Consider the following 14,666-nt stretch of genomic DNA (forward strand, 5'->3'; position numbering starts at 1 on the left):
CCTGCCTGTGCTCTGCCCTGCTCMTCTCCAGCCCTGCTGCCACAGCTCACCTGCATAGGTTGCAGTAGGTCACCCACACCTCCACATGTCAAATCTCCTTGAGGGATACATCATATTTCTCTGTCCCTCTGCATCACCCACCAAGTGAGCCCATGCCCTTCAGCAAAAACTAACTCACAGATGAGTTTGTCCTTGCTCAAGGCAGAATGGATCCAAATTGGCTTCCATAACACTGTCCTTCATATGCACCACAGGGACCTTTATCCCCTACTRTGGTACATGGAAGTTTTGATTGGGCAGGGCCAGCTGGATTTGTGGAGTCTCTGGTGTTAACTGGCAATGTGGCCTTCACTAAATATAGATCCCAGTGTCTGGAGGGCCCACCACACACTGATTTTTGTGTAGTTTTTAACAGTGCATTGCAGCATTCCACTTTCCCAGGGGCTGGTGCATGACAGGGAATGGTCTAATACGTAAATTCCCATTGCAATGAAAAAAAAATCCAGTTTAGTCCTGGAAATACTTACCTAACAAAAGGAATTTATGGCCCATTAAGCCCCTTAAGTTTAGCACAAAGTAGCCCATAGTACAAGGATTGTTCTAGGATACTATCACAGGCAATACTTCAATTTAAAGCAAACAGCTGCCAGACTCCTGCTGTGTCCCAAACACCTCACATTGCTTCCTCACTGGAACAAAAGCTATTCCTAACTATTTTTTTACATACAGATGGAGCTCAATGAGATGTCAATGGAACCTATACTTCTACCCCAGAAAGGAGGCACCAACCTGTAAACACAATGACTGGGACAGGCACTCTTTAGACTTCAGAAAATTAAATCAGGGCACTGAATGTGCCCAGCTGAAGTGTGTTCTCATTTGCAAAAGATCTGAAAAGCTGCATCCTTACTGAAAAAGCAAATCGATGAGCTTGGCTGGAAAAGCCAGGCACTGCAGACAGATGGAGCACAACACCTGCCCCATCAGCTCCACCCTTAAACYTTAAAAGGTCTCTCAAGTTTTATCTGAAAAAACTTTGGGCACTTACTGTCCATTCTCCAGGTCCTTCACGTGGCACACAGACGCTTCCACCACGTCCTTTGGGTTGTGATAGGGATTGCTGGCAATTGGATGCTCTTCAAGGTGGTAGTGCCGGGCAGTCCCATTGACTTTGTAGATTAGAGGGCTGGCTTTCCCATTGGGTGACATCTCCTCCTTGCTTCTCTCCTTCTCAGGTATCACAACTTCAATTTTCACTTCAACTGCAGGAACAAACCAAAACCTTTGTTAAAATGAATCCACAGGTTTTGCGGCTGTTCACTGCTCTATCTCTCCTTCCTTCCCTGAACTTGGAAACAGACATTTTTTGTTAGTTTGATTGGGAAGATAAAACACTTAACATCAAGCTTGGCTTGATTACCTGAGCCCATTATTCCTCTGTTCTTTCAGCATCAGGTACRTTGCATTCATAAAGTACATATTCTTGAAGGCAGACATGAGTCATTGGTGCAAAACAAGCCGTCAGCTACAGTTCTTGTCCTGCTTAGTGGATAACAGCTTCAGGCAGCTTCATGTGAGGCATGCCAAGGTCTCTGGGGCTCAGACAGACTTCAAAAACCCCTTTAATTGTTAGTAGGTAACATTAACTGAAAGAAAAAGCCAACACTGCATGGTGCATAAAGCTGCTTCATTAGATGGAGACCAATTAATAACAAACTAGAAATATCCAAAATTATTTCCACATGAGGTTTTGAGCATAGAGTGACTCTTCAGCAATATGTGAGAGAAGAAAGGATGGTCCATTTTTCTCATGTGTACACCACTGAATAGGTCTGACAATAAATCATCCTTATCCTGGGGACCAGAGAGTCCAGGGACACATGGAGCAGGGACAGTAAGGAGCAGAGGGGCTCTCCTCGGCCACCCAGTTGAGGACATGCAGAAGTTACGGTGAGGGTAGGGAAGCCCTGGCACAGGGTGCCCAGAGAAGCTGTGGCTGCCCCTGGATCCCTGGCAGTGYCCAAGGCCAGGCTGGACATTGGGGCTGGGAGCAGCCTGGGACAGTGGGAGGTGTCCCTGCCATGATAGGGGTGGGACTGGATGAACTTCAAGGCCACCTCCAACCCAAATCATTCTGTTATTCTATGTTCATCCGAGCTCCCTGAAGGGCAGAGCTCACCCACCCTCCCCAGGAACCCACCCAGCTGCACTCCCACCCTCCACTCCGTGCCTGGGCTGGGCAAGCTGGGCACAGAAGCATCAGGASCCACTGATGAGCTCTCATATCACAAAGAGGAAAATATCACTTTATCTCCTRGGGACTTCATAAAGCTAAGCCATTAATATTAATACTAAACCCCAGGGAGTTTTATAGTGAGCCAGGGGAAAGTGCCAGAGACAGGTGAAGTGTCTTGAGTACGTGGGAAATCACTAAGCTTTCCCCATCTTATAAAAACTATGAACAGGAAAATCTGTGCAGAAGATAAATGTYAAAGTTCATAAATTAAACAAGTAAAGGAAAGGCAGAGGAAGGGTAAAAACAAGCTCTTCAGCAAGGCTTATGAATGACAAGGATGCTGGGTCTTCCCCACCTCATCTGTTATCCCAAACCTTTTATTGCAAGAATATTGAGAGAATGATGGAAGAACAAGTCAGAGTTGTTCATTTTGGAAGAGAGAAAAGCAAGGGGCCATGGCTGCCCAGGCCCTGGAGGCAGGCAGGTGTCTCAGGAGTCCTGCAGGTTTCTGCTGTTTGTGCCAGCTCAGCAYGGCAAGGAATGGATGGCTTTTTGCCAAAGTGCCAAACCTCTGTGCTCACCCAGGCAAGGACTCACCAGGGGCAGTGACAGACAGATTCAGGAAAGCGATTTTCTGCTTRTGAATGCTGAACCAACAGAAGATGTCACTTTCTACTGTGCTCTTGCAGCTGCAGGAGTTAAAGCAAATGAATAGGGCCAGCATCATGCATTTTAAAAAACCACATTGCTATGAGCAAATCTGTTCCTGGAGCTCTAGAGCAGCAGTCCAGCTGCTGCAGGTACCCAGTGAAGAGGCTGCTGTCCATAAGCACTGCTTTCYTAGGGCATTGGGAAAAGCAGACGTGGATTTTCCAGGACAGAATTAGGAAATATAATGAATACTCATTTATGCCAATCCCAGTGAAATACTTCRGACCCAAGAAACAGGAGGCTGATGTCATATGATCTCACAGTCAATCTGAAGCAAATGTGGCTGTGCAACCTTGGAGCCAGACTGYGGAGCCAGACCATGTCCCAGGATGAGACAAAGGTTGGGCAAAGCTGGTGGCTTTGARCCCAAATAGTGAGAGGGATATGGATATCAGTGCATTCACCCTGCAGGGAACCACTCTCATCTCTCACTTGGTTGATGCCCCAGGACTTTGTTTTCCGGAGCACATTTGGGTCAGGCGAGTACACGGGGTGCCCACTGATTCATAAGCATACAAACCTGCAGGGATKAAGATGGAAATGTAGCTCTGAGCTCTTCCTTTCTTCCTCAGTCAGGAAAACATACGCATGAAGCAGCAGGTCTTTGGCACTCAGCCATCCCCACTTGGCACCCACCAACACTGCTGGACAAATGTCCAGAGGAAAAGAAAAAGAGGTATAGTCTTCCCCCTCATGTTTCAGGCCCCACACTTCACCACTTGCCTCTGTGAGGGGCATATCCCACTTACCTCTCAGCAACCTTTTTTACCCCCATCTCTTCCTCCTTTGTCTCATGCCTCTCAGCCCTGCATGGGGTGCCCTCTGGCCTGAAACCTGCATTCCCGAGGGATGATCCCTCCAGGAATCCAGAGCTAAGCAGCACCTGCACTGATACAGCAAACTGGTTCAGTTGCCATCAGGGAAAATTACATTTAAATTAAATACTTATAAACCCAAGTTTAATTCTGAAATCCGATTGGTACAATGGGGCTGGGGCAAGCATGTTCCAGCTCTTTGATAGTCATAACCTATAACTGCTACAAGAGGGTCTGGACCTTAAAGCAAACTTTTTGATAATTTTTAGGCATGTGACTACAAATTTAGACAACAGACAACTCTTGAGAAATATAGGTAGAGATATGGATATAAATATGGATATTGATATATAGGTATGAGTATAAAGGTATTGATATAGATGATATAGATAAAAATATAAATAGAGAGGTATATATGTATAGGTATAGATATAGATGAGAGAAAGAGACAGAGATGTGCCTGCTTGCCATGTGCCACCAACATCACTTACACACACACACACACGTGTGTGTGTGTGTGTGTGTGTGTGTGTGTGTGAGTTCATGCACATTTTTAAGATATCTCTATAGATATACACATAAATAGATGAAGGACCAGAAGACCAGGGTTGGAAATATTTTACAAGAATATAGAAAAATGCAGAGGAATCAGCTGAGCATTAGCAAGTGCTCATATCACACATCCACATATACTTCTGCACCGCAAGCTCTCACAATTCAAAAATCCTGAGTCAGCTTCTCAAAGTCACAGAATCATTTAAAATACAGACTCTTGACAAGACTATAAATTTTGACCTATTTTTTTTTTCTCCCAGCTTTTCAGCCTTTAGGTCAAGCACTGCTGGGATCCTTCACATACACTCAGGAATCATCCCAATCCTATTTATCACAATTGGCTCAGGTGTTGTCTTTCTATTGTGGCTACAATGTTCTTGTGYTTTGCGTTGATGTCATTCACACAAGCATTAATATATATTAATATATTAATAATATTAATATCCCATTACATCTCCTGTAAATTCATTCCTTCTTCATCACTATTCACTGCCTTGTGGGACAAGTCAAAGCCTCTGCTTGCTCTTGGGCAGGCACTGGAGATGTGAGGCTGGAGTTAYTGACCTTGATCCCAGGGCAGGGTGCTGGCATGTGGCTGGGCTGCAGTGCAGGGTCACAGACATTAGTTTTTAAAAATTAGGGCAATTAGATGCCCCAAGACTTCTTGATCATACTATTGTATTCTCAGTATGGCTCAGAGCCCTTTGGAGGCTAAATTTAAATTATGGGTATTGGGCCATTGAAAGGTTGTACCTCCAGGTCCCAGATACTTATAAATGTTGCAATCCAGGAAAATACTGAGTTAATATGGAAAGAGAGAATTGACATGAGACAAGAGCTGACTTGAGCTGAGGGCAGTCTGGGTAAGATGAGGATGCCTTAGACAACTTAGGCCATAGGGGATGGAGGAGCTAAGCTGGCAAGGGGAGAGCACTGTCTGCCTTCCCCAACTCCAAAACCCTGCAATGCCTCAGGGTACGCTGCTTCGGGGCTCCAGGCACAGGGCAGAGGAGCACTAAGGGAACAGTCTAATGCAGGCTGTATGGTGCCAACAGCTTTGGGAGCAGTGGAAACCAGAAAAGCATCAAGGGATAATGCTGGAGGGACCAGGAGGCACAGACAGTTTATCCCAGGAGAGTTCATTTTCCCCGAGGCAGCCCAGAGTAAATCCACCACCATGCAACATGTCTGGGGCTCACTATGCCCTGCCAGAGCTGCACCCTCCAGGCACCCCCTGGGCTCATCCACTCAGCCTCAACTACAAGGCCCAATAACAGTGACTACAGGGGTCCCAAAAGAGACTCCCAACCATCTCTAGGGACCACTTCTCCCCTCCTTCCAAGGCCAGGCTGGACAGGACTTGGAGCAACCTGGTCCAGCAGTCTAGAAAGTGTCCTTGCCCACAGCAGGGGGTTGAAACTGCTTTATCTTTACAGTCCCTTCCAGCCCAAACCATTCTGYGATTCTGTCATTCTATTAAAAATGACAGCCAATGACAAAACCACCATGTCAAACATGCTTGGTCTGCTCTCCCTCTCCAGATGCTCCACCAGCAAACACTACAGTCCAAAACTAGGAGGTTTTGGCAGCCAAGGCTGGGGACAAGCTCAGAGCTAAGCTCAGGTCACACAGCCAATGGCACCCCCTCTAGCACCCTCCAGCAGCATGCAGGATGCAGGGGAGGGAGCAYATTCCCTGCTAAATGCATTCTCTGAGCAAGGCCAAAGCCCACCCCCAGCCACCCCATGGACTGTGAAGCGAGTGCTCTGCCCCACCATCAAACACTGAGCYCAGTAGAGGAAGAAAAATCACAGTTTATAGGGTTTGAAGCCGCTCTCCCATACCCAGTGCAGAGACAGAGCTGCCACAGCTCACACAGAGCTGGCACACAATGGTTCTTGTCACCCATCACCCTGACCTGGCTGTGCTGCCGGAGCGGGTGCTGGGATAGCACGCAGGCTGCCAGCTGGCAGCTCATCCCCCATGCATCACACACCCGAGACAAACCCAAGGAGAAAATTATGCAGAGATTGAGAACTGGGCCTTCATTAGAGGATCYGGCATCACAGGACTGCAGCACTGGAGATAACAGCAGATTACTTCACTGTTTTAACACAAGCTCTTAATTAAACACTGAAATACATGGACAGGGACGGGTGCTGCGGCAGCAGCCAGACCTCGGGGCTGGCCCATGGTACAGTCAGCACAGCTATTTAGGGATCCAGGACTCCATTCCTCAGAGCTCTTGTACCACTCATCTGCCCATCAAAAGGTGATACGTGTGCAATGCCAAGGTTATATTGAGTTTAGTCAGGGCAGCTGAGGGTGTCTCTTGGAATGAAGGAGATGGAGCAGACAAGGACCTCGTGTACACCTTGCAAAAGTGTCTGAATCAATTCTGTTCACTTCCGGCTGCATCTGAAATCTTCCCTTCATGTGGAAAYAGCACTGATGGAGCAAATAGCTCTATTCTGTCACTGCTACTTATTTGGACAGGGAATAGGTGAATTCTTACAAATAAAGAAGTCCAGTACTCAGCTCTAATGCTGTACAATTCCCATATGAAATGCCAAACCCTTTGCTAGAACAATCAATATCCTCAAATGTCTCTGTTTACCTCCTTGCATTTGCAGGTTTTATAAGCCTGGGATGAAGGCCCACAGTGCTGAGCTACCCAGGGGCTGCGGAAGGTCGTGCAAAGCCTTTGAAGATGCTAATCCAAAGCAGAGCTAGGGGTGGAGGTGCATTGMAGGGTGGCATTTTCAGGCATTTGGCCCTGTATGCAAATACAGCTCTCCACGAAAATCTGCAGCTCAGGAAAGATGCCTGCAGAGCATTGGTATTCCAACACTGGTCCAATATTACACAGTTTTGCTGATGGGATACAAAATAAAGTGGAATTGATACAGAGCTTGTCACAAGTTCAGTCAACAAAGGCATTTATTGCTGGATGTGTTTTTACTCCTCAAACATTTCAAGGAAACATATAAACACGGCTTTCAGAGAGAMAACTTACAGGACATTGTCCAGTGCCATATTACTCGGTTGTCCTCCATAACCATAATCACAGTACMAGTCAAGGCCAGAAAACCACCTTTATTTTCTCACTGTGCCTTGCATAAAGGCAGGGACCTCACTCCGTGGATTCTCAGTAAATCACAACTTCTATCRCCCTTCTGACCTGTTGAGTCTTTCAACCTGAAATCCCCCCTGCCTCAGTCAGTCAGGACAAATTGCTAAGAAAAGGTCCCCAAAAGACATCTTCCCATGCACAAAGACTATACAGGGGGGCTCACTGGTTTGATAGAGCAGCACCATTATCTGAATCCCTTTGTCCTGGGGCACAAGCAAGTAACAAGGACAAGGTCAGGTCACCCTCTGAGGTGGCCCAGACAGGGCCATGATGGGAGCTGGGAGCTCTCCCCCACGGCAGCTTCAGGAGCACAGACAGCAGCAGCCCCTCACACTCCAGCATTGCTCCCTGGAGTCCTGTGCGGGGGCCATATGGGTGCTACCAGTGGTGATGAGCATGGGTGATCATGCAGTGTCTGTTCATGCCCAGCCTGCTCARGGCAAGGCTGACCATTGACACTTCCACACCAGATCCCCCTCAACCAGCCAGTTTGCCTGGGCAGGTGGCATCAGAGCCCCTGCCCCTTCCACACACACCCAATCTTCCCCAAACTGCACAGAGCAAAGAGCGCACCAGCCCAGCTGTGAAGGAACGCACCAGGCAAGGGGCGAATCCTTGATGTCCAGGTCTCTACAGCTGCTTTCCCCACTGAAAGCAGCACAGAAGGACAAGCTTCACCAAGAAAATAAAATCTCAACATCAGAGCAGCCCCAGGACCTGGTCTGCTCCTTCCCAGGTCATTCTCGCCGGAAGAAAACAAGGGCAGGCCAGTGAGTGGCAAAGCTGTGGCAGAAGGAAGGAGCTGGAGCCCCMTGTGTCTGTGCTGGGACAGCTGTCACCCAGACCTAAACTCGGGCACAAGGGGGGCAGCTCTGCTCCAGATCCGACAGAAAGGCAGAAGCTGGAGGGTGATGAAGAACAAGGAGATGGGACGAGGCAGAGCTGCCACCCTCGTGGAGCAGGGTGAGCTCCCCTCCCACCCACCTACCCTGGCACTGCYGCAGCCCCGCACAGCTCCCTGCCTGGGAGTGAGAGTGCTCAGGAATTTGGGGGGATTAAGAGCCCAGTAATCCTCCCTGCAGGAGCCGAGCATTAACATTCCCCGGGCCAGCGTCCACTGCTGACCTACTTCCAGCAGGAGGACAGCGGGACGGYGGCAGTCACCTGGTTTGGGCTTGGAGAAGCATCCTCCCATGGCGCCGGGCGGGACAGGCAGCGGGGGCGGGGGCGGACAGCTCAGCGAGGGCGCGGCCACATCCTCGCATGGTCCAGGGCCAGCTCGCGTGTCCCGGCTCCGGCGGCGATCCCCACCTGCGTTGGGCAGAAAAGCTCCGTAAGAGCCGGTASGGCCGGAAGGCGGGCGCTGCCAGGAGGGGAAGCAAAACCGCGAGAGCGCTGCCGCCTGTGCCCACGGCGGGCAGCACTGCGGGCACACGCTGCGGACACCCCAGCGAGCCGAGGGACATGGGGACAACGTGCTGCTGGGGGCACTGTGCTGGAGTCACTGCTCAATTCAGTTATGAAGTTTATAAATTCAGTCATCAAAGTTAATTACAAAAAACCTCATATCGTTTATGGCCAGACTTTAATAACTTTCCAAAGCCCTGCCTTTGGGAATTAAAGCTCTAAGYACACAGGTCACAGCTCAAATACAATGACTGAACCATAAATATGTTTCAGTTGAGTTTTTTATGTTATTATTAGGTGATGGAAAAAAAAGAAGCCTGCTTTATTGCAGTCCTTCAACTTCCCCTATTCCACTTATGCTCATTCCTGCAGAAATGCCACTGTCTTAGGAACAATTAATTATTTAAAGAAAGGGGGTTTCATATCAGACTATTTTGCATCAACCTCCTTTTTTTACACTATTAAGATTCTTTTTTTATATATTTTTAAGATCAAGTTGTGTTTCTCTTATTAGCTTTGTCTTTGGGTGCTCTCAGATTTGGCACAGACTAAGAATTCAGATAAACCTTTCYAATTCTATTCCATGACTGAAAACAGCAAAGAATCATCCAACATACTGGCAATGAAAAAGTATATTTAATTCATTTTACTCATTCCTCCCTGAATTGAACTGATTTACTATGSGTTTGACATATATTTTTTAAAGCCCTCTAATCTGGGCAGGAAGTTAAAAACAATTTCCAAATGATATTTTGAGATGGGTAAAGTAGGYTTTTCTGTAGCTTAGAAAATGCCTCAAGATCTTTACAATGAGAAGAAACTAGAGAAGTGCCGGGAGAGGCACCAAGCACCTCTCTCCTTAGCTTAAACATCAACTCAAAATACCAGGATGTATCCCTTTGTTTTCAGCTATATCCCCCCAAAATGCACCTTCAGACTCCCATTCCATGCATAGCATCACCTCTGCCAAGCTCCAGCTGTGTTGCAGAGGCAGCTTCAGAGCCTGGATCAYGTTGAACAAGCAATCTAAGCTATGGAGGAACACAAGTCTGGTGCCTTGCCCACAGAGCAAATTGGACATGTGCTATTTGATACTCTGCAAAAAGGGATTATTAAATGCAGAAGGAAGAGCCAAGAGCTCTTCTCCCAAGAGCATCTCAGGAAAGCAGCATTACAATGTTTATGCAAGAGCAAATGAAAAAAAAAAAAAAAAAAAAAAAAAAAACAAACAAAAAAAAAAGCTGTATAAGAAGGTGCATAAATGCAGAGGAAGATTTGGGAGCAGGGGAGGAAAACAGAGTGGGGATGTCACATGCAGTAGCTGCTGTAGGGCCCTTTGCCAGAACTGGCAGAGAGAAAGGGAAGATGGTTTTGTACCAGGCAAACTGAGACTTGAGACACTGTGGTATCAATGATACAGCACAACAACCCAGTGCATATTATAAAATACTGCCACTGCTGCCTCAAGAGCAAACCAAGCCCCTGCTAACCCAAATCAGCTCCTTGCAGTGGATTTCCTGCAGCAGAAGTGKACACTGTGGCAGCAAGACATGATCCTGCTCCAGGCAAGATGGTGCCATGGCACCATCACAGCATTCCCTGGGATGCTGCACATATCAGGGAGCACAGCTCCAGCACCCCTGGACTGGTGGTGGGTTGGACTGCAGAGGGGTGGCTCCCAAATATGCCTCACCAGAGAATCACTCCAGTTTTTCCAACCCTCCCAGAGATGCTGATGTGGGTTTATAGCTAGTCTGGCTGGTTTTAACAAGGACTTGGGGGGAATGCCAAAGTTCCTGAATGTCTGAATGTCAGCCATTCATCTGAGATTCCTTTGCTTTGTTTGGACCTTAAAGATGGCAATCCGCAGCCAGCCCCTCAAGCCCACTTCACAGTCCTGATGGTCCCTCCAGCCTTTCCAAGGCACTGAGACACTGAGACATCCACACCTCTGAGAGGTCAGAGGGAAGTGTTTGCCATCAGAAGTGTTCCTTCTCCACTCCTTGAGTTCACCAGACAAAAACAAAATGGTTCTTGGTAGCATTTCAACTGATGCCACCAGAGGAGAAGTCACCTGGCTGCTCCCAGCCTCAGTCCCAGCAAGCACATAGAGATGCTTTAGTCACCTGAGAGCCAGCTGGTTGCAGAAAGGCACCAGCCTGACCTGCCAGACCGACTCAGGGGATACCACAGGGCTAAGTCACTGCTATTGACATCCAGAGAGCTGGATTCTTCAGGATTCATGGCCAAAATCTCCTCTGTTAGGGGAAGAAAATAAGCTCATATACATCACAATGTAGCCAAACCCAGGATCATCTCTAAAGCCTTGCTAGGTTCTGAAGGACAATGGCCTGGCCTGAACAAGGTGTCCATGTCAGTAAACCAGTTCATCATCTGCTYCCTGAACAAAACAATGCTCTGTGGCACACAGCTGAAAAGGAACACCTTAAGCATCTGCTCAGAGAGGGCAAGGAGCAGGCTACCAAAATATGAGGCAGCTGCTGTGCTGCTRAGGTACATACTATCCCATCCTTAAAAACTCTAGTGTGAATGAGGAGCTGGCCCTACACCAGGCAGTCTGCACAACTTCGTCATCCACAGAGGGCACTGCCCAAGCATATAACCAGGGACACCAGCCTGCTTCGAAACAGGAGAAACGTGGGAAACAGTCTAGTGCTACTGACCTTGAGCACTTGCCCTGCACAGCACCAAAGTATGTGAAATATGGCAAAAGTAAGCTTCAGCACCAAAATATGTGAAATATGGCAAAAGTAAGCTTCAGCACCAAAATATGTGAAATATGGCAAAAGTAAGCTTCAGTGCAGGTCAGGGATGTCAGACCAGACCACCCACCTGGCTCAACCCAGTGTCCACTGCCCTGACGTGGCCAACAGCACCCACCTGCCAGGAGCAGGAAGGCAGGAACACTCCAGTCCACGCTTCCTGCTGGGCTTGGAGCAGGATCCAGAGCCTGCACCACTTCTGAGCAGTGCAGTGCTGGCAGAGCTATTATTAGCGCTGTGCTTCTGCTCTCTGCAGTGCCTCAGGCTCCTGTTTTAATCAAGTGCTCTGCTGTGACTCCAAAATCCTTTCCAAGAGTTAATGTGGCAACTATATAACTATGTAAGTATATTAGTACACGTAATGTTTTTCCCCCGAGCATCTATTTGTGTTTATTGCCCCGGTATAATTTCCTCACCTGGCACCCAGGTGCCCCCCCATCCAGCTGCAGCATCTGTCAGCATCTGTTCCTGCTGCTGTAAATAATCCTGCATCGCCTGCCCAGAAATCTGGCACAGATATGAGCACCAAGCCATGCCCCGTGATAGGGACATGTCCCAGAGATGTCAGTTTGCAGTGCAAAACAGCTGCAGCTGGAGACTCTGTGGAGCACTGAGCACAGASACACTTGTGCCACTGCTGATGGAGTCCCCTCAGCTATGACTGACCTGCTGTGTGAGGGGRCTCTAGTATAGATGGACATCAGCTGCCCCTGTGGCCTCTCCAGAATCCTCCAGACTCCTCCAGATCCCCTCACTGAGCTTCTGGCTGTACACTCACTTTTTTTGTGGACATCACCCTGACCCCCATTGCCCTGGCCACACCAGGGTGCCACCAGAGGAAGAGGAGGGAAGAGGGCTGTTTCTCATTCCCTTGCCCAGCACAAGTCCCCACACCTGGTCCCCTGGATGGATAGAGGGGRGTTCCATCACCTCTCAAGGCAGCTCTGTCCCCTCCCCATTCCTTTGAACCCCTCCTCTCAAGCCGTGGACCAAAATTTCCTCTTCTCAGTGATGTGGGAGCTCCCAGTGTCGTCAAGAAGACTACTGATGTGAACTCCTGGCACCAGGAGCTGGTTGGCAGGGGCTCAGTGCCAAGGGCTCAGTGCCAACTCATCACGTGCTCCCAGAGAAGGGACCCTGCCCTGGAGCTGAAGCATGGAGGAGACAAAGATGCTGGAGCAGCTGCTCGCTCCTGAGGGTCCTGGGTGTGGCTACCAGAATAAGAAACATCTCCACCTCTGGGTCTTACATCCCAGATCCTCCAGGCTTTGCACAGCCCTGGTCCTCCCACAGCTGCATCTCCTCCATTGCCCTGTCCTCCTCTGGGGCCAGACCCAAGCTGGCCCTAGGTCTGCTGGGGACACAGTTCAGGTTCCCAAGGCTCAGGAACATGACCATCATGCCAAGGAAACCAGACAACCATAGATGCTYCCATCCTGCCACCACCAGCATCCGATCTCCAGTCTCCCAGTGAGCTAAGGATTGTGCTCTCAACCAGCCTTTCTCCTCTCTTGATTTCCAGGCACTACTGCTTGGACTGGCTCCCTCCCACAGCTGGAAACACCTGAATAATCTCTGCCATGCGTCCAGCAAACCAGACTCCAAGGACTTCTGTCTTCTCCACACARGCGAGCTTTCTGCTTCCTTTGCAGTGCTCTGCAGCAGGATCTGGAAGAAAGTTGGAGGGAAACCTGGCAGCACCTAGAAGACCTTTGAGGAGGTTTTTGAAGAACCACTGGAATTTACAGTGATTAAGTGGCACATCTGGGACCTGCTCTGTTCCCAAGGAGATGACTTCTGCCTCTTCATTGATGTCACCAGACTGAAGGAGAAGGGCTACAGGTCCATGGAAAGCCCCACAGGTGAGTATGAGGAAGTTCTCTTCTTGGACACACCAGGATCTCAGAGCAGAGATCAAAAAGAGATACCTTACACAGACATTCTGTCAGGATGAAGATGAGAGCTTTCCCAAGGTCAAGGGACAACTCCTTCAGTGCTGGAGAACTAGTGAAAACCACAATGGAGAGGCAAGGCAGAGTGGGCCCTGGGCCTCTTCCCAAAGACAGTCAAAGCGCCCATCAGAGAGCCATGACACCCCTCAGCAGCTTTTAATGCAGGGAGCATTAAAATGACAGCCCCAAGGCAGCCATGACTACACTGGTATTCCTCTCCTATCAGGGTGGCAGCTCTTGCTCTGCACCTTCTGTCCACAATCATGGAAGAATTTAGGCTGGAAGAGGTCTCTAGTGGCCATGTGACCCAATTCTGGACATACATATCCATTCCGTGACATACCAACCTGGATTGAATCTTAATGATGCCTTAAGCTTTGGAGAATGAACCCAACACACTACAACATGATAGGACCCACTAATACCTGGGGGTACCAGAYTTTTTCAGATGGGTATCAGTGGGAAAGACTCAGTGGTCTACAAAGAACAAGAAAACCCATTCCTAGCATCTGGAGACCACCCCAGGCTTCCTCATCCATGCCACATTTGCCAATACAGCACCCATTAAAAATGGGATCAGGAGATTTCACTTCCTCAACACTTTGGAGCATTGATGATCTCCTGGTGGGGCTGGAAATGAATTTTTGTTTCCAGGATATTCCACTTCTGGAGTATTTTGCCATGCTAAGATCCCCTGAGGTGCCTCCAGTAGAGGAAGGAAAGGRGTTGAGCAGCAGGTTGTGCCCCAGAGCCATGGCAGCCCCAGGGGTTGGGCACAGGGGTTGCTCACATGCTCAGGGGACRGGTCATTGCCAGTGTGGGGTCAGGAAGGGTCTCCCTTGGAGACTGGCACAAGTGCCAGGGRGCTTTTGCCTTCCTCTGCAGCTCTGAACACTGCCCCTTGCCAGGGCTCCTTGGGGCTGTTTCTGGTCAGGCATTCCCTGCTGTGGCAGAGCCAGGAGTCCAGCTGTGTCTGGGATCTCTCCACCTCTCTTCCCCATGGCAGCTTGCTTTTTCTAGCTTTCAGTCACTTGCAGCATWGGTCTTCTAAGGCAATGTCCAACAGCTCCGCAT

General features: G+C 48.9%; 1 protein-coding gene across 5 annotated transcripts in view; it reads right to left on the minus strand.

Moving 5' to 3' along the window:
• The window catches only part of AIFM3 (apoptosis inducing factor mitochondria associated 3), a 41,090-nt gene extending 32,335 nt beyond the window's left edge, over window positions 1-8,755 (minus strand). For all 5 annotated transcript variants that reach the window (XM_057381914.1, XM_057381913.1, XM_057381912.1 and 2 more), the window contains exons 1-2: window positions 8,615-8,755; window positions 1,049-1,262 (exon numbers count right to left, since the gene is read on the minus strand). In XM_057381914.1, the coding sequence (XP_057237897.1) occupies window positions 1,049-1,262; window positions 8,615-8,645 (245 nt within the window). In that variant the 5' untranslated portion in view covers window positions 8,646-8,755. The remainder of the gene's footprint in view (window positions 1-1,048; window positions 1,263-8,614) is intronic.
• Window positions 8,756-14,666: the final 5,911 nt, after the last annotated feature.

Source organism: Malurus melanocephalus, unplaced genomic scaffold (genome assembly GCF_030028575.1).
Source record: "Malurus melanocephalus ecotype Western Australia unplaced genomic scaffold, MMel_1.1 scaffold_540, whole genome shotgun sequence".
Lineage (NCBI taxonomy): Eukaryota > Metazoa > Chordata > Aves > Passeriformes > Maluridae > Malurus > Malurus melanocephalus.